General features: G+C 41.5%; 1 protein-coding gene across 6 annotated transcripts in view; it reads right to left on the reverse strand.

Moving 5' to 3' along the window:
* The window catches only part of PDE5A (phosphodiesterase 5A), a 106096-nt gene that overhangs the window by 47378 nt on the left and 39983 nt on the right, over positions 1-18735 (reverse strand). For 2 of the 6 annotated variants that reach the window (XM_066184875.1, XM_066184874.1), the window contains exon 1: positions 3051-3313. In XM_066184875.1, the coding sequence (XP_066040972.1) occupies positions 3051-3154 (104 nt within the window). In that variant the 5' untranslated portion in view covers positions 3155-3313. Of the gene's footprint in view, positions 1-1702; positions 1791-2073; positions 2260-3050; positions 3314-9625; positions 9729-9991; positions 10061-18735 lie in introns of those variants that run through there. The other 4 variants (XM_066184877.1, XM_066184876.1, XM_066184878.1 and 1 more) reach the window with 4 other exon arrangements.

Consider the following 18735-nt stretch of genomic DNA (forward strand, 5'->3'; position numbering starts at 1 on the left):
CCACTTTATGAACAAATTGTGACTAGAAAGTAACATCTTTTAAAGTGCTACCTTGCCAGAAAATACAATTTTTATTCAAACCATGAAAACAGATACTAATCTCAAACTGCCCTATGCAAACTGGATCAGGAGGCACCTACCCCATTATATAAGATGACAACCCTAACCCCATACTTTAAAAAATAACAAAGCATGCATCTTCTAAGTATTATTTAGACACCTAATTAAAACTTCTTTGTCTCTGGAAATTACCAGCAGAACTACTATATAAAACATTGTGGGAATTAATTAACTGCAGAAAAAATATACTAACTATTCAACACTCGTTATAAAATTGCTAAATTAGGTTCTAATTCAAAGCTCATTAATATGAGTGGAAACAGCTTGTATTATGCAGTCATAAATGATGGAGCTGTTGATCTTTTCCTATTCCTATGTAGAAATATTTGAGAAACAGATACAGAAACTATCTTTACCCATTAGCAATTGTGCCTCAGAACGTGCAGCTGACTATGCCTCTGTGCTCCCTAAGATACCAAATGAACTAACTTCTTGGTCTATTGTTTTCAGGACCTGTGAGAACTTCTGCATATTATGAAACAAAACAAAACAAAACAAAAAAAAAAAAAAAAAGAAGCAGTAAATTATGATTAGAAGAGAGTGAAAGTAGCTCAGGGAACACTGCTTTACTTGAGAGAGTAAATATAATGTTAAGTAGCAAAACATTAACAGCATAGTCTTTGTTCATTGTTTGCTGCTCTGCAAGGATTCATCTAAAAGCATGGTATTAGATGCTAGGATTTTCTTTTAGCCCTAAATAACACTACCAAGAGGAACACTAAACCTCTTTACAAAGTACAGTTCTTTCAAACCACTCAGCTCTACATGTTATCATCTTTGAACCAACATACAGTCAAGTAATTTGTCATTTGTCTTTTCAAATACAAACTTACATATAACAGAGGTATTCCGTATTGTATATCGTTTTCTATTTAAATAAGGACAAAACAAAAAACCCCAAGAACTATTCCATGCAAGACAGCAGACAAGAGAGTTTTGAGACAATTGCAATGTTTCCACCATTTCAAAAACATCACAGAATTGTTGCCAAGCAAAGATTAGAAAGTCCACAGCCCTTCTGCAAACCCCGCTCTAACTGCATCATTGCCATCACGGACACTCGACTGAATTGTATTTTCTGAAGTACTGCCTCTTTCAGAACGGCACAAACGCAAAACTGTGCCTTAGAGTGGAGAGAAAAAAGACTAACCAAACTTGCCCATGGGGAAACCAAATCTGACACAGCGGCTCCTATTAATTAGCATTCTTATTTGTTCGATACTACATCCAGTTTCCAAAGGAAGTGTGACAGGCTGGACTAGGAAAATGCTACTTCTCAAAGCTGCTAGCACCCTATTTCCTGGGCAAACAAGCCCAGTGCCACACCACTCACTGGTGTTCTGGAGAGCATCAAGGTTAATTACTTCCATCTATGCATCCTGCACCTATGTACAGCCTTAAAAAAAAAAAATCAACATTTAAAAGACATTTTTAAAGCTTTTTTTTTTCCTGTTAAATGAACCTAAGGAAGCAGCAGCAGAAGAAAGGGGATTGCCTGACAGATGGTCACAAGAAAGCAGGTGACCCCTGAAGCTTTCTAGCTCTCTGCGAGTCAATTATTAATGGGGGTTTCTCTTCTTACCGCCCCATCCCATGCAGAGAGGAGCAGCAGCAGCAAAACCTCAATCAGAATGCATCCATGCCCGCCAAGTGACTCAGGGAAGAAGCAAACCAGCAGCGGTGAGCAGATGGTGCGAGCGGCTCGGGAGCGGGAGCGCAGCGAGCCCGCGGAGACGGCGTGTCCGAGGAGCCAACCGCAGGACTTACTAACCCGAGCTCTCGCTAAGATATACCGTGGGAGCTGCAGATCGCCCGGGCTCTGCATCCCCACGGCTTTGTTTATCGGAAAATATTCAAAATGGAAACCTGACTCCACTTCTAAAAATAGCCGAATTTACTCCAATTCAACTTGAACTCCCGCTGTTGAAGTGTGTGACAACAGTGAGCAAATACCTCGTCTTATCTCCAAAAGGCAGCATGTCAGGCCAAGGGGGGAAAATGCCCAGACGAGCTCTTCAGGTCCTCAGTATTGGGTTCTTCGCAAGAACCGGCACCGAGAAGGGGCGAACGCGGAGCGGCCGGCCCCGCGCCGCCCCCTGCCGGCAGCACGCCCGCTCCCCGGGCAGCGATCCCCTCCCTGCCCGGGTTGCACCCCGCTCCCCGGGCAGCGATCCCCTCCCTGCCCGCCGCCCTGTCCGGGCTGCACCTCCGCCTTCCCCCCAGGGGAAGGCGCGGCGTCCCAGAGGCGCTCTTCCCACTGGACGGGCTCCCGAGCCCCCCTCCTCGGGCGGAGCTCCGGTCTCAAATGCACCGCGAAGGGCTCATCAGCTCCCTCGGCGCTTAACCCGTGGCCCTCGCCGGTCCGGAGGGCCGCCCTCATGTCAGAAAAAGGTGACGAACCCACAGGGTGACGGAGCTCTTGAAGAGCAGCACTTTGTTTTGAGATGACTAAGTACTGATATAACCCGCCCTCCCCACGATAACAGATGCTCTTTGAGGCTTCTACCTACTTCGCAGAGCGGGGAAATACGTAGTTACTCGCTACTCACGAAAAGTTGACCATATCTGTTTTGGACAGAGGAGAACGCAAAACAAATAACTAAAAGCCCAGGGCAGGGAGCTGCGGGGCTAGCACAGCTTCCCCGAGCGGCTGGCGGTGCCGGGCGGGAGCTCCCCGCCGCAGAGCGGCCGCGGGCCGGGGACTAAAGGCGAGAGCCCGCGGGGAATGCCGCATGTGCCCTTCGGTGGCAGCCGGACGGAGCTGCTGCGTGGTGGTTTCAGTTCTTGCTCTTTCGAGAGTGAGGGCGGCGGGGGTGGGGTGGGAGTCGCTTCTTTTTATTTTCTTTGGAGGCAGCGAAGTGAAATGGCAAAGAACGAGGTTTTCCTGTAAAGAAAGGAACTGCCTCTATCCGCCGCCGCTCCGGTCTTACCTCGTGGCTTTTCTAACAAAGTAAGAGCGGGTGAAGTCGCCGTGATCATCCAGCCACGCTTCCACCGCTTCCTGCTCCGGCGCGGGGGGAGAGCAGCGCTCCATGCTCCCGCAGGGCTACCGGCACTGCCTTCCCCGGTCCGGCCCCCCTCACGGCTGCGGTGCCCTGAGCTCCCACCCCCGCCTACGCCCCGCTCCCAGGTGTGCGGGCAGCAGGAAGCCCGGCCCAGGGCACCTCAGCGCATCTCCGGCCCGGCCGCCGGTCCCGCGGCGGGCAGAGCCGGCTCCACCTCCACCGCGGCCCCGCCTGCTTCGAAAAAGTGGTAAATGGAGTGTCACTTTGGAGGGTTCCGCTGTCTGCTGTCACTGTGTCGTCTCTGACCTCAGCCTGGATATGAGTACTAAAGCCCTGGCTTTACAGTCCTTCATTCCTTCAAGGCGGCTGTTACTCTGAATAAGCACAGCCTAGCTTTGAGGATGCTCAACACACAGCTCCTACTTTCTCGAAATTAGACAGCTGGGACTGCAATTTTGGTTAATATTGAGCACCACTTTTATGTATTGTACTTCCAGTCTATGATGTGCACGTGCACACATGTATAATAATTCATACTCTGCATTCATAATACACCTTTCACAAAGCCTGACGCATGTCTGTGGTTTCCTGTGTTGCCCCATTTGCAGTATCTTTGAAGGTAAGATAACAAATACAGAATGTTTCAGGGAAAGGGAATATACAGAGCCTTGCAAATTATTCTCCTGTGTAGTCAATTGAGAGCTATTGTAAGAAATGTTTTCTTTTGCTCTAAACCCCCTTTCAGGTGTACATAAACTCCCGATACAGGGATATATCTCCTGTATGTAGAGGTGGGGTTCTGCAGCTTGAGAAGGGGCTGCAGCAGGAACTTCACAGCAAAGGGATTCAGAGCCTGTCCATGAGCTTGAGAGAAAAGTTTTATCTTCTGTGTCTTTGTGTCACGTCTGTGTGTAGCACTGACTTGGACACGTGTGTCTTTTGGCTGTGAGAGTTTGTGTGTAATCTGAGGCACACAGAAAGGGAGGTTTTACATGAACATTACTCTGTTGTAAAGGGAATTTCAGGGGAAATGTTGTGCATGGTGACCAGAGAGCAAATGTGAAGATAAAACATAAACCAGTTACGCACAGCACGAGTCAAGCTGCTGTTCAAGGCAAAGACAAATCTTTCAGCAGGGAAATACAGAATTACCAAGCAAATTGTATAAACAGTCAACATGGCAATAAATGAAGCAGATGTTTAGTGCCAAAACCTGGAAAGAGTGGTACTTTAGGAAAAAAAAATAAACCCGTTGTGTATATCACAGATTTCTGCATTAAACATTTCATTTCAGAAAAAGAGTTCTGAGGCTACAGTAGACATGGCAGCTGAAGCTCCTAAGCTAGGCAGAGGTTTTGGAAAACATCACTATGTTAAAATGCTTAAGGATAATAGCAATGTAAAGTATACAATTATAGAGTGCAGATAACTGAAATGCCATTCCCTGAATTTTTTTATATGGAATATTGATCATGGTCCTGCTCATCCAGTCTCGAAAAGCAATTGCAGAATCATCAGAGGTGACCTAGACAGGAAAAACAAGAAGGACCAAACACATGGAAATATCTTTTTTGTGAAGAGGCAGAAAGAGTTTGTTTACAAAAGGAGAAATACAAATATATAATTTAATTACTGGTATTTAAAAAGTAAGATAGTATTTTCTCTCTGTCTCATAGGAGAATAACAAGGTAATGGTCAATGCAATTATGTCAGCTGCAATAGATAGTGCCTCATTTCATGTAATTAGGAGTAGCACTAATAGAAATAAGCATTTATCCTGTGGTAACATCCAGTACGCCCCAGTCAGGAACCGAGGTTGCACCAAGGAGCACTGTAAACATGTAACATTAAATACCAGGCCAGCTGAGGTGCATCCAGCATCCCTGTACTCCACGGCACAAGGAACTGGGACCCGTGGCTGCAGCTGCTGCTGCTGGGGCCCTTGTTTAGCCTGCAGATAAGAATCAGTGAAGCCAATGCAAATGATTATCTTCCTGTGAATTTAGTGGCACAGAGACAGTTCAAAGGATTGCTGCCCAAGCAAAGGTCTTTCCCAAAAGAAATAAAAACGGAACAGCTGGGGGGGAAAAAGAGATGCCTTCTCTGTATCCGATGAGTTTCCATGAATAATAATGAACGTGTTGTTTTCGTTTTTAAGGTGACAGGAGGGGACGAAGGCCAAGCGTAACAAAGAATGGATGGTCAAAGTGGAAAAAGTCTTCCATAACTTTGGCTTCCAAAGTGCTCTGAAAAAGCTCCATGTGTCTTAGCTCTCACCCAGCTTTCCAGTTTGTTTCCAGAGCTTAGAGGATAGAACTGATGTGGAGTAGCTCTAAACTTGAAAAGGGCTTGTAGTAATGACACACAAATAAAAATGCCCACTTCAAGTTTAGAAGCTGCTTGAGAGCTCAGTGTTGAAGCCAGGAAACTTTTCTATCAGTAGGCCATGCTATTGCTGGTGGATGGAAAATTAGTTAGCTGAAATACTTCATCTGATGTTTTGCAAATATTGTCATGTAAGGAGATAAAAAAGTGAAAAAAGTGTGTGGCGGGGGGGGGGTGTGTATGCTCAAGGCACGTAAATTAGAAATTCTGCTAACTCAGGATAATTGGTAAGAATAAATAAGGAGGTATGTAACTAGAGGAAAAGTATTTATGCGATAATTTATGCTCAAAGAACTCTATATTTAAATTTATTTGAAAGTACTATAATTCTATTTTATTTCCCTTTAAAAGAGAAAGAAATAACGTTTCAGATGTCAACATTGTTAACTTTTCTGACTTAATCATTAGGTGAATTGGAGCAGCATTTAGCTTTGCTGTGAAGTGGGAATTGGCTGTCTTTCCACCATCTCTTAAATTTGGAAAACAGTTGGTCTGTTTTGGCTCCTAAATCAAGTTTAGGACTGTACTCTATGGCCAGTGAGGCTAGAATATGATAAGGCAGAGGAAGCTATTCCACTTCTTTATTAGCCAGCACTTTCACACACATGCAGTGGAAGAATCCTAATACTAGTGAGGCAACTTTCCATTTTCCTTCCATTCCGTTGCATAAGGAGAGTGAAGTAGTCACCAAAATCCAATTCATTTAAGATCTTACATTATTTAGTAATGAAAACACTACATGATGAGAATGTCTTAAAAGTTTATTCTCTCAGTTTCCAAATAATTGCTGGAAATGTTTCCCCAGAGCTGCTCAGCAATTGCATACCCTGCCCTCTCCTCTGGGATAACAGTGCATATGTCCTACAGGAAGCCATGGAAAATAGTAGCTTCCTCCTATTTTGATTTAAATGTGATTGAGCATTTGCGTCAATCAAAGAACAGGCGAAATTATTGTTCACGTCAGGAAAGCAGCAGCTTCTCAAAGCTGTTTGTAATGCATGGATATTTGTCTGGAAAATGCTGTCAAACTCTATCTCCTGAAAAATGTAAGTTAGGATTTGAGTTTAACATATTAGCATTTGATATGTAGGTCTACCAGTATGCTCAAATTTTAACTTCTTCTGATTTCTATTGGAAATCTCAGGATAAGTTGGAAGGCTGTTAGCAAGTCTGTCTCTTTTTCTCAGCATTCTCTCCTTTAAGCTAAGTAGTGCCACATCTTTCAGTTCTTCCTTGAACATCATGTTTTCCAGCCCTCTGATCTTTCATTTTCACCTTGGGCATTCCCTAGATTCTCTCCCATTCCTGCAGTGTCTCACCAAGCTAGAATTAAGTAATCCAGCTGAACACAGATCAAATCTCAATGAAGTGGAAGGCAAACTCTGTTCCTGCTAATAGTCACCCTTGCTCATGGCTTCTTGGCAACAGCCTGATATTGTTGACTTCTGTACTCTCTGTTCCCCTTCTTTATTTACTTGCCATGTACTCAGGTGCTGCCTGTATGTTTTACCTCTGCCTAACTGCATTTTCTCACTCTTGAACATTTTTAATTTCATCCTGTGCTTGCAATACATCTCCAGTTTGTCAAGCTGAATTCTGTGCCTGTCCTGCGATGCGTACTTGGCCAAGCTTAGTGCGGGTTTGCTGAAGGGCACTGGTCTGGGCAGTTGATGGGGTTTGATGCAGGTGAATAATGTATGCATAGGGTTTTGTGGATTTTACTTGGGAAGTGGTGGGCAAGTAGGAAATGTGTAGGGCAGATCCATTCCAGGCCCTTCTCAATGGCATATCAAACCCTTTCTTCATTTACAATGATACTTAACTTATTTTTAAAGAGCTTCTTAGCAATTATTTGGTAATTTTCAGTTAGCAGTTGCTCTTATTAATACTTTTACTAGTAATTTTGATTTCTAATTGAAGTATTTGGTTTATACCTAGTCTTACAGATAATATTGTGTCAAATTATAAGGGACTTGTTTTCCTAGTTGTGATTATTTGGAGATGGAGACTTAGTGGCAAATGATATAAATGATTATTATTATTATGATTATGAAAAATTAATCAGTTTTTTTTTTCCAGTACATACCACTGCAATGTGAGCATTCACTCTCCTGTTTCTGTACTCATATATCACAATTCTCTGTTAAACTTCTCACCCGTTTACCTAACATCTGGAATTTCTGAAGGCCCCCTATCATCACAAGTTAGTATCATTTGTCTCAGTAAAACCCTTGGTTTTCTGGAGATGTTTTTTCAGGACATTCTCCCAGTAATGATCTTTTTGAAGCTTCAGAGAGGTGTAGTAGTACCAATTCCTCTGTCTTGGTTTAATCCACCTTGGGCAATAAGAATAATTTTGCCTACACTTTGCTATGGGACTGTGTCTGCTTGGGCCTATTAGTACTATTTATTTCTTTTCACAGTAACTCCTTTTCAAAAATTATTTCCTGTCTTGTAAATGAGATTTTATCTGTTTCTTTAATGAAAAACTTAGATTTCTCTGTGTTAAAATATAGGCCAGACCTCACTAAGTATTCTTAGCTGATCTATATTAAGGGCCTGCCCTTCATGTTATTTATAGCTGTATAACTTTTTGTAATTTGCAGCTTTTTCCATCAATAATTTTATATTTTTGTTCAGATCATTCAGTATGATTTGGGTCCATTTAGTATGGACCAGACTGATAGTATACATTTCTGGGGCTTTTATCAAAACTCCTGTAGACTTGTGAGCCAAAGCCCTAATGAAATCTTACAGGAGTTTACTTTATCAAACAATTAGTGGTCTCATGGGAAAATAGGAAGGTTTTTTTATTCCTGACAAAACTAATTTTCTGTGTTGACTGGCGTTAATTGTACTATCATCCTTTCAGTGTACACTGATTTCTTCCTGTACCAGCCTTTCCATCAGTTTCCCTGACGTTGATGTCAGGCAAAATGATCTGCAATTTCCTTATTAAATAATGGAACAATGCTTGCTTCTTCTCTGTCTTGGCGATCTTATGAGGAATTTCAAGACATGTTTTGCTTAGTTTGGTTCTTTTTAATTTTATCTTTTAGGGTTTAGGTTTAGAGTTCATCCCTGTTAAACTGGTATTATTTTAGTTCCTGATGTTTTGGAATCTTAGTAGTGAACGTAAGAATTTCTTCTTTCATCGATCACATAAGGAATATTTTAGTGGCACAGAGCTGGTGAAGTTTTATGCAGTGGACATAAAAATTGTTTTCTGGGTGTTTTAGGAATGCACAGACATTCTGGTATTGAAGGAAAATGTTAATTTCTGATTGTGAAAGAGCAACAAAAAAATTAAACAGTAAATACAGTGAATGAAGTGATTATTTATGTATAACATTGATATTATAACCTAAAGGTATACCGACAAAATTTTCACTGTTCTGAACAATGTGAAAGGAAAATGTGAAAGGGATTAGTTTGTAATTGAGGGTCACTGCAGCACTGCTAATAGGTGAATTTGTGGGGTTTGCATATATAAATATAAAGGGTTTGCATAGCGATTTAATTATACTCAAGAAGAAAATGTATGAGAGCAGTTAGACTGGAAAGAGGTTGTTAAACAGGGGTGTGTGTCCATTTCTGACTATCCCATTTGATTTTTTTTGGAGAGGTATGGCATACTCAGGATCCTTCCACGTTCTCCTTCACTTTTCATACCTATCCCTGAAGACATCTGTGGTGTTGATGTTTGTTTCGCCAAGGGAATCTGAATGAGAATATTCACAATGTAGCACTGCTGATCCTAAATCATCAGCAGTTTCATTGAGAGATTTTCCCCACAGTGCCTGTTCACTCTTCCTCATCTCTCTTTTTTGAAGCTTTGGCTGATGTGAGCACCTGGAGCTTTCAAAACCTTTTGATACTTGGTAACTAGTTTCCCTCTGGTAAATAAAAGAAGAAAACTATTAGAGCAAATCAGTGAAATGGATCTTTAGATTCTCCCATCAAATAGCTTGGGGTCAACATCACCCTGCCTTCCTGAAGAAGTGAAGCTGTATTTCTCAGGAAATTAGTGAGTATTAAAAGAGCTGCTGGGTCCAAACTGTGATAAGTACCAAGCTTTTCACGTTTGGTGCCACATTTCTGAAATTGCTACTTACATTTCATCACTGGCAGGTTGCACACTGTTAGGTTTCTGAGGCAGGGGCTTTCCATGGCCATGTGTTTCTGCAGCCTTTAGCATAGTTGGTACTTAATCTGCAGCTGTAAAACCAATGCAAGGGATAAATTAAATCAAATCCATTTTTGTTGGAATCCAAATTCAAATCCAAATAGCTTTTATATTAATCATTCTCTCTCCATTAGATCAGTGAGGACAGCAATAGTTGTCACTGGTACTGTAATATAGGTAGCTATAGCAAAATATAAAGTTTATGGGATTTCACTTAGGTTATAGAAAAAGTTTCTATCACGTGTAAAATTACATCAAATAAGTCACTTGGTTTTAGTATTAAAACAGCTTATACCACGTCCTAGGAGAGGCAGGAGGAGTTGTGTCAACAATGTGGCAGACCTCGTTTGGCGTGTTTGCTCCCAAATGGATAATGTGAGCACCTGAAAACAGCATGTACCTCACTGGTGGCTGCCTAATCTGCTGGCCTGGGCTCCTGGTGAAGGAGACCCTTGGCCACTCACCCCCAAAAACAAGCAGCTGGCTCAGCCCTGCCTATTCACTGCTGTGGCACCCCACTTTTGTGGTCTTCAGTGCAGATTTTAGAGCAGGGGAGAATCAAACTGTGTGAGAAGAAAGCTGCCAGAAAGAGTGAGGAACGTGGGGACAGCAGGATGGAAATAAGCACATAATTTTTCTAAACTGTTCCAACATGGAGCAATATTAGGGAGGCTCTTGATGAGCCTAAAACTCCTTCCAGCTGCTTGTGAGCTGCCGGCTGTGCCTGATGTTCCTGATTTCTGGCTTCTAAGTCTGGTCTCTTTTTAGAACCTTGAAAACACCCCAGTTTTTATTTGAGCTTATTGAATTTGTTTTAATTTTGTTTATTTCCAGACTAAAATGTTTATGTGGAAACAAGTTTGTGTGGTGTTCTCATGGCTCAAATAGTAAGCAACCCGAGCACCCCTGAGGAAATGAAAAGTGACACAGCATGGGCCAGCCTGCGCGGACAGATGAGTGCTTGCCTGCTGCAGCCTGGCTCTCAGTTCATCCTGCACTGAGCGCATACATATTCCTGCTGTTTTCCTCCTTTCCATGTGAGACTGGGTGACAGAGGTGCAAAATGAACTGAAAAGCAGGTTTTTGTGTGGGAGGGACATTGTATCTCTCTGCCATTTTGCTTTCCTTTGTAAGTGATCTAGAAGAGTTCCTGTTTTATGAGAATTTTATGCTACCTGCACCATGCCAGTATAGTGACATTGCCAGGTAAAAGCATGGACAGAGAAGTATTGCAGTACTGGACTTCAGTACATTTATACTGACTTCACATTCATTTACACTGTGTTATCTGAATTTGCAGTGTCTTTTGATTAGAACTGCCAACGTCTATTTTTTCTGTGACAGCTGAATTACGGGTTTTGTGAGGAAAACCTCACAGCTGATTAAATTTGTATTGACAGGGTTGCACTCTGTTTTAACAGGAAAACAGCTGCTTCAGGCTCCCTAAATCGCATCTTTTCCTCTGCTCTTACTTTAACGCCCTGAAAACCCAGGGTAAATCAGGAAGTGTTTGCCACCACAGATTCTTTCGGTGTAAAGGAAACCAAATATGTCATTACTAATTGACCAGAGTAGCTCTTTTGATAAATTTTTGTCTTCTTTTAATCTGCTCTTTGTCTTTCAGATGTGGATTGATTTATCCTTCCAGCATTTCTGTCTTAGGCAAAGTATTTTTGTTAGTTTATAGGAGATAAATCACAGCTCTTCCCCCTAAATACTTAGTGACTGACTCTTAATTTCTTGATCTCTGTGTGTAAATAAAAGTCTGACCTTGTTTTGCTACTTAAAAGTACTCAAGGGAGGTAAGAAAATACAGAGCTGTACATAATGAAAACCATCAAAAGGAAAAAAACAACACAAATCAATCTTCTTGCTGTTTTTGAATTTTAGTGAGGTTGAAAGATGTTGATTTTCTATGGATTAATATTAATTTTAACTGATACATGGAGTTTAATATTACAACCAGGTAAAACAAATTTTGGATTCCTGTAATCTTGTAATTCTATTGCTTGCTAGAGGTTGAATTATTTAGAATGGAAAATGTATAACAAAAAAAGGTTATAAATATGTCTATGGAAACAAAAGGAACAGGAACTGGAATTCTATAATGTTTATAGTTACTAATAAGGAAAGAAAATAAATACAAGTTGTTCTTAACCAAGCTGGTAAAATTGAAAGTGAATGCTGCAAGTTCTCCCAAGTGCTTTCCAGCCATAAAAACTTGCAGAAAGTAGATTTTACCACAGATACAGCCCAGCTGAGCATCGAGCTGAAACATGCACAGTACTATTGTTTCCATTTGCTAACAGGCCTTACTTGCTTCAGGGGTCCCTGAATATTCTGGCTGTTTTTCATTCCAAGTGGCTCAAAGTGTTAGGACAGTTTGGTCCCTTCACATCTCAGTAGGAAAGCTTTGGATTGAAACAGCTTCCCTCATTCAAAAACAGAGCTTCTTTCTTCTCTCTCCCTCTCTCTCTCTCTCTCTCTTTTTTTTTTTTTTTTTTTTTTTTTTTTTTTTTTTTTTAATTCCCCCAGGATTCTTGCTGTTTCTGAACAATTATGGTCATGAATAGCAATACAAAATAATTTCTGAAGCTCTTACTACAAGGTAATTAAAAAAATATGGGGGTGAAACATCTGAAATATCTTTCAGTTTGTGTGTTTATCTGTGTTTTGAATATCTATCAGTTCCTGCAACCTCAGGACCCTTCAAATTCACTAGCCAGCCTCAAGCACATCCAGTGGAAAGTTAAATATAACAAAGTACTGTGAACACCTCAGTAGAAATGGGTGTGCTGTTGAAAAGAGACACTATTTTCATGCCTTCCTCAAGAGTCAGGGTGTCAGTGACCATCTCAGGAGAGGACAGTACCCAGGCAGCAGAGAACCCACAGCCTGCTGGTGCTGGAGCTTCAACTGGAGCTCTGCACAGTCGTAGGAAGGTGTTAATATGATTCACTTAAAAATCTGGCAGCCACAAAATACAAATAGAAAAAAACGCAGCTGGATTTATTCTGATGCACCCAGAGCAAACGTCTCTCTTGCTTCAGGCTGGACTCTGTCTGCTCTCTTGCTCCTTTTGCTCTGCTAACATCGAGCTTACACATCTCACCCACTACTTGCAAGAAGAGTGTGCAGACAGCGTTAACTTTCTTACCTTGCCTAACTTTGCCTTCCTAGTTTTAGTTTGGAAGGAATTGGAGAAATGTCCCTCTGCACATCGATCTTCCAGCTCAAGATTAAAGTTCTTTTCTGGTGTGTCTCACGTCCTCACCACATTTCACCATATTCCGTTTCGTTCTTGCTCTTACCATCACTGGTGCTTGAAAATACCTTAAACCCTAATGCAAGAGCAAAATACCCTCTCCTCTTCACATCTCCCTCAGGAAATTCTTCTTTGGCAGCGCTCAGAGACACGAGTCAATAGCAACATAGAGCCATCACTATCTGACCGTGCTGCTGCTTCTGGTTTGTTGCTCCCCTTTTGATCTCACTGTGCTCTGCTTGCAGACCTGTGCCGCTTAGCAAAGGTCCTTGGGACACGGACCAGCCCTTTGTGTTTTGTACAGAGTGTTTCTGTTCTCTGGCTGAATGTCTTGACCTTTAAAAGACAACTCTAAGGCTGTCAAAATGTGGTTTATTTAATCAAGAATCTAATTTGGACATAGCGACTCTCTGTTACAGGCCCGAAATTCTCTCTGTGTACTGTTCATGCCAACACAGCTTTGCCCACACAGATGTTCATGGAGCTCAAATAAAAAGAGCTGTAAATAGAGGAGAAAAGACCTTCAAAATGATGAAGAAAGCTTTCTTAATATTTATGTTCTTCCTTGTTGGCAAAATGGGTAATTTGAATTCAACTTAATCTGTCTTTAGTTCAAAATTGAGAAACATACAACCAATACTTCTTTCCTCAGTGGAGCAGATTAATGAGTGCGAGTGAGCTAAGCACAACACAATGAAATGAGGCAATTTAAAGAAAACCATTAAAGGTAAAAACACTTGTGTAATCAACAACAATGTTCCCTTCAGAACAGGGCATTACAACAAAGCTGGTTGTGCTGCCAGTCTTGGTGATTTTCACTGCTTACAAAGCAGAATAGAAACTTTCTCCATAAATCCCTGGGCGCTAATGCAGGAAGGTGGCTGTGTAATCTGAGCTGTCTGACCCTGGCAAAGGAGCAGACTGTAAGCTCACTGCCTAAAGAAATGATTTAAAAATTCAGTGCTGGGAGGAGAACTTGCTGCTTTATTAATGTTTATCAGATTAAAGAAGTTAAATAACTAAAGTAATATGAGCAGTGCATAAAAGCAGGGGAGTGAAAGGAAAAAAATCCTGGTTTTGGAGTGTGCCATGGCCTCTCTCACAGAGCCTCTAATTGATCTGCCTTCCAATCCATCCGGTCAAACAGCTGGCGTGGCCTGGGGTCCACAGGCAGACAAGCAGCACCATTCGTATACACCCTGCTATCCTGAGCACAGATGCTTTCCCTGATGCCTGGTAGTTCCTAGCCAGCTTCCAGAGCTTTGGCAGAATCCTTCCCAGGTGTCTGACACATGGGGATCACACAGAAATTCATACAAAAGGGATATGAAGTTAATGTATAGTTAATACTGTTGTCTTTAGCTCTGTGAAGTGTATCTCCATGAACCTGGTAGGAAATGATATGTGCACATTGCATTAAAATTCCTTTTTCGAAGGTATATATCCCAGAAGTTAAGGAAAGAAGCTTTTTTTATTTGCATGTGAGAGTTTTAACATGCTTTGAAACGGATTGATCTGTCAGTGCTGGGGCTGAGATCCTCATCCACAGAGCACGGTGCACAGCTCGCTCTTCAAAGAGCCTTTTAATGAGCCATTCCAGGCTGCTGGGCTCCGCAGCCCAGCAGAAAGGGGAGGCTGGAGTGGCATCCTTCTCTTCTCAACACCACACTTTTGCTGTGGCTGACTAAACCTCCCCAGTAAAAGTCCCCCAGCACACTCCTCCTCAGCATTGCTGTCAGGGTGGTAGGAAAGTTCGGAATTAATGCCAGCTCATGAGAGCACGGAATTTAGACCAAAGATGTTTCTCAAAGTCTCTACAAGAGTCAGTAGAAACTGAAGTGGCCATAAGTATACATTTGTAAGAAAAGTGAAAAGCAAAGTAGTGACAGAAAATGAGTATTTTAACAGGAGAATCTAATTTTTCCCTTTTCACCACATGGTATGCAAGGGATGATGGTGAGCGCTGTATTTGCTGGCAGTGGAGGGAAGTCTGGGGAATCTATTCATTTTCCTCCTCATTTAAACAAACACTCTCAGAACCATGACCAAGAAAGGAAGCAGAAGTACTTAGCAAACTCATATTAAGTGTTCTAACTCAATGTTTGTATTTTGCTCCTGAAAAATATACTGACTGCATTGATAGCACAGTAGTGTCCAGCTCCTGCAATCTGGTGTGGGAGAGGTCTTAGGGAATATTTTTAACCTTGTATGGAAACCTAGTTTTATTTTCAAAATACCTGCAGCTCAGAACAGTCTGAGCTAATCTGAAGCAAAAATTGTGTCCTTCAAAGAAAGTTCATAAAACTCCCACAGGAGAATCCTGTCTGGAAGAAAAAGCTACTGGTGCCCAGAGACAGGAATCCTCCCAAGGAAATCTGTCTCTTCCCCTAACTTTTTAGTGCTTTGGGAATGTTATCGTAAAACAGAGGTCTTGTGAACACCAGGAGTATTACTGTAGAAACATGAGTTCTTTCCACCAGATAGCTGTCTCAGATAATATCGGCCTGCTACATAATGCCACTGCTAGCTAAGATTTTACAGATTTTCATTTGGTGGATAAACCTGTGACTTTGCTTACTAATCTGGAAGCTTTTGTGGATAAACAACAATATTTATGAAATTATACTCCATTCCCATAAGTCTGTATTTTTGACTGTCAAGCCAGAAGTTCTCCCTTTGGGGAATGTAAAGCAGATTTTAAATGTGATTGAAAAGATAATTGTGTCTCGAGAAGCCAAAATATTTAAATTTTGTTTACTTTTTATTCTCATCTCTTCATTTTGAATGTTTCATGCTAAAATTCCCTTGTGTCTAAGTAAACTCTTATTAGTTAAGGATGAGCTGCAACTCACAAATGCAATCTCCAAAGAAAAAGGAAAATCAGTGAAGAACTGATGGGGGTTTTTTAAGGATGCATCTGAAAGGTTGGGATAAAAGATTTTAATTTCTTTCCATAACTTATCCCCACTATCAATGTCCCTCCTGCCACAGAAGTGGTTAGTCATAAACTGCATTGGATGGTAGCTGTTGTGTTTTTAATCAACAGTGTTGTCAGTGCATGGTTTGCTTCAGGAAAATCCCACGTCTTTTGCAGAGTTGAAACAAAATGTTTTGTACTTATCAGCTGCCTTGGAATAAATCAATCATAATGGTGAGAAAGATGTGGAACTTTGAAAGGCAGGTATTTTATGGCAAGGAGTGGTCCATTATTTCATCTTTCTGAGATAAGGACAGGATATGATGCACAGATTTGTGCCCGTCAGTGACCTCACTAAGTACAGAATGCAGTAGAAACATCAGGAGCAGGAGCAGAAATGGCTGCAGAGTACCTGGATACTTCTTTGCTGTCTCCTTCACCATCAAATTCTCTTCACGACTGCAAAACTAATTAAATCTGAGAAACAGATTTGTGGGTCAAATTCTCCTCTCGACCCTGTGCTGTATATTTAGAGTGACTCGTTTCTCCAGGGTTTATCTGTTTTTGTACAAATGTAGTATAAAGGAGAAGCTTGTTGATGATGACATTTTGCCCTTGTTGGGAGATTTGCACCTGAAGTGGTATTTCTGTCAAAACAGTGAGGAAGCACCAAATCTGAATGATGGTAATGTGTTACTTCACTTTGGCAATTTTTCTTTAAAAGCTGTTACTGTTTTTCTTGAACCACCAGATTCAGCTTTTTCTAAAATAACATATTTACTGCTTCTGTCTCACAATAGTTTACAGAAATGGTCTTGTCTCGGTCTCCAGTGCTGTCTAGGGAATACTTAGAAGTGTCCATCAGTCTGAATGTCTCTGAGTGACTAATACAGTGTATGTGCCCCAAGAACAGCCCTGAGAATTTTGCTACCACACAGGAAGTACAGTGATGTCAGTGAGAGCTCAGTGTAGCTATGGGTTATCTATGTGACCTAATGAAGTAAACAGATAGACTCTGGAATCAAGAGTTTTTCTTCTGATGCTTCAAGAACCTTATTCTCCATAACTCTGTGAGCTTAAGTCAGATTTGTGTTGGTGAGATTGCTCAGGAATAATAGGTAGAAAAAGGGAAAAGCAACAAAGGGTCTTGATGATGATTTCTTGGCAATTCCCACTTCCCGTGAGGAGCAAACACACAAATGCTTTTGTTGAAGTGACACAGATGTCACCACATGTCCATCACTTGGGAAGGTGCAGAAGGACTCACATTTGGAGAAAAAACCACAGGCAGGGAGCTTGGAGAGGAAAAACACTCTTTGCTATTTTGTGGCTGTCACTTTCTGATAGAGAGGTGTGAGCAGGCAGAGGGGCAGCAGGGCCGCCCCAAGCAAGCGCTTCTCCCTCCATGTCCACAGCTGCCAGGGCTGCTCTCAGTCAGAGGGTGCTGTGCTAGGCACTTTTGGGTGCAAGGGGCATGGGCAGGCTGTGGTGGGACCTGGCGATCACCTCTGTCCCGACACTCGTGCTTCTGGGATAGCAGGAGGGATGGCAGCTGAGGGGCTTAGCGTGGGCCAGAACTCCAGTCTCACCCAGCCTGCTCTTGTTCAAAGACTTGCTCTTTGAATTGGCTTCTTCATGGAAAAAAGGGTAGTTTCCATCTCACCAATTAGTTAACACGGCTGCAGTGCACAGAAATAAAACAGCTGTGGAAAGAGGGGGGGAAAGCTGGAGCTGTGAACCAGAGAAAGGCGCTGAGTTCTGTAGTGGCTTAAGCTCTCAGTTACATGAGCAGGGCTTCCAGCAGTGCAATTCCTTCCTGGATACAAGTAGGGATTTAGTTCCTTCTGATTTCCTGCCATTTTTGTCTAATTGGCTAATTTTACTGATTTGATACACAAAGAGCCAGAATTCCTTACCTCCATTTCTACCCCTGTCACAAATTAGGACTATTTTTGTTATAACTAGTTATTTATTTATTACTGAAAAAGATGTTGTTAATTCATAATAAATATTCAGAATCCCATATAGATGAAGTAAATGAATCACACGTACTGAACATGGATTTGAAACACCAGCCTGTTAGTGAAATCCAGTGGAATTTGGCCAGAAGTTGCACTATAAATATGTGGGATCTATTTTGTGCTAGGTTATATTTTGTTTGCCTTCTGCATTAGAAGGCTGATCTCTGATTTTCAATCATTATTTTTCCATGAATTCTCATTTGATGTATGCAAATATGTCAGTGACTGAAAGTGGAGAAAGTTGGCTATTTGTCTTTTCTAAGAGATCATCTAGGAATCAGCAAACTATCAAACAAGGGTTTATTCCTATTGCTGAAGTAAGAAGGATTGTGCTGCCCACTTTGACATTCCCAGCAAGGACAATTAAAAGTGTATCATCTACCTAGGGAAAAAAAAATTGTTTCCTTTAGTAATTTAGGTGTAAAAGAATGTAAGAGCCATCAGAGAAAGAGGGAAAGGGGTTTAGTCTGAATCAGTTGCAAACGGCAGGAGAAAAGAGGCTGTTATTTCATCACCAGTGAGTAGATATCTACTGCATATGATCTCTGAAAGGGTCCTTAAGTCATTTCAAAAGTCTGGAAAAGCTCAGATCTTTATCACCTGTATCTATATCTTTATCTCAAAAGTTTTTTTACACAACCCTAAAGTAATCAGTTATTAGGGTAAGTTTGAATTCCTTTTACCCACTGGAAGAAATCGTCACTTTGGAACTTGTCTTTTATGCAAAGGAAAAAAAAAATCCACCCTATAATTCTTTCCAGGAACTTAGCCAAAAGAAGTTTACAGAGAAAGCTTTCTGTTTAGGGGAAAACACTGAAAAGCCCCACACGGCACAA

This window comes from Chamaea fasciata, unplaced genomic scaffold (assembly GCF_029207755.1).
Source record: "Chamaea fasciata isolate MVZ Bird 193981 ecotype frontalis unplaced genomic scaffold, bChaFas1.0.hap1 SCAF_6, whole genome shotgun sequence".
In the NCBI taxonomy this organism is placed as follows: Eukaryota; Metazoa; Chordata; class Aves; order Passeriformes; family Sylviidae; genus Chamaea; species Chamaea fasciata.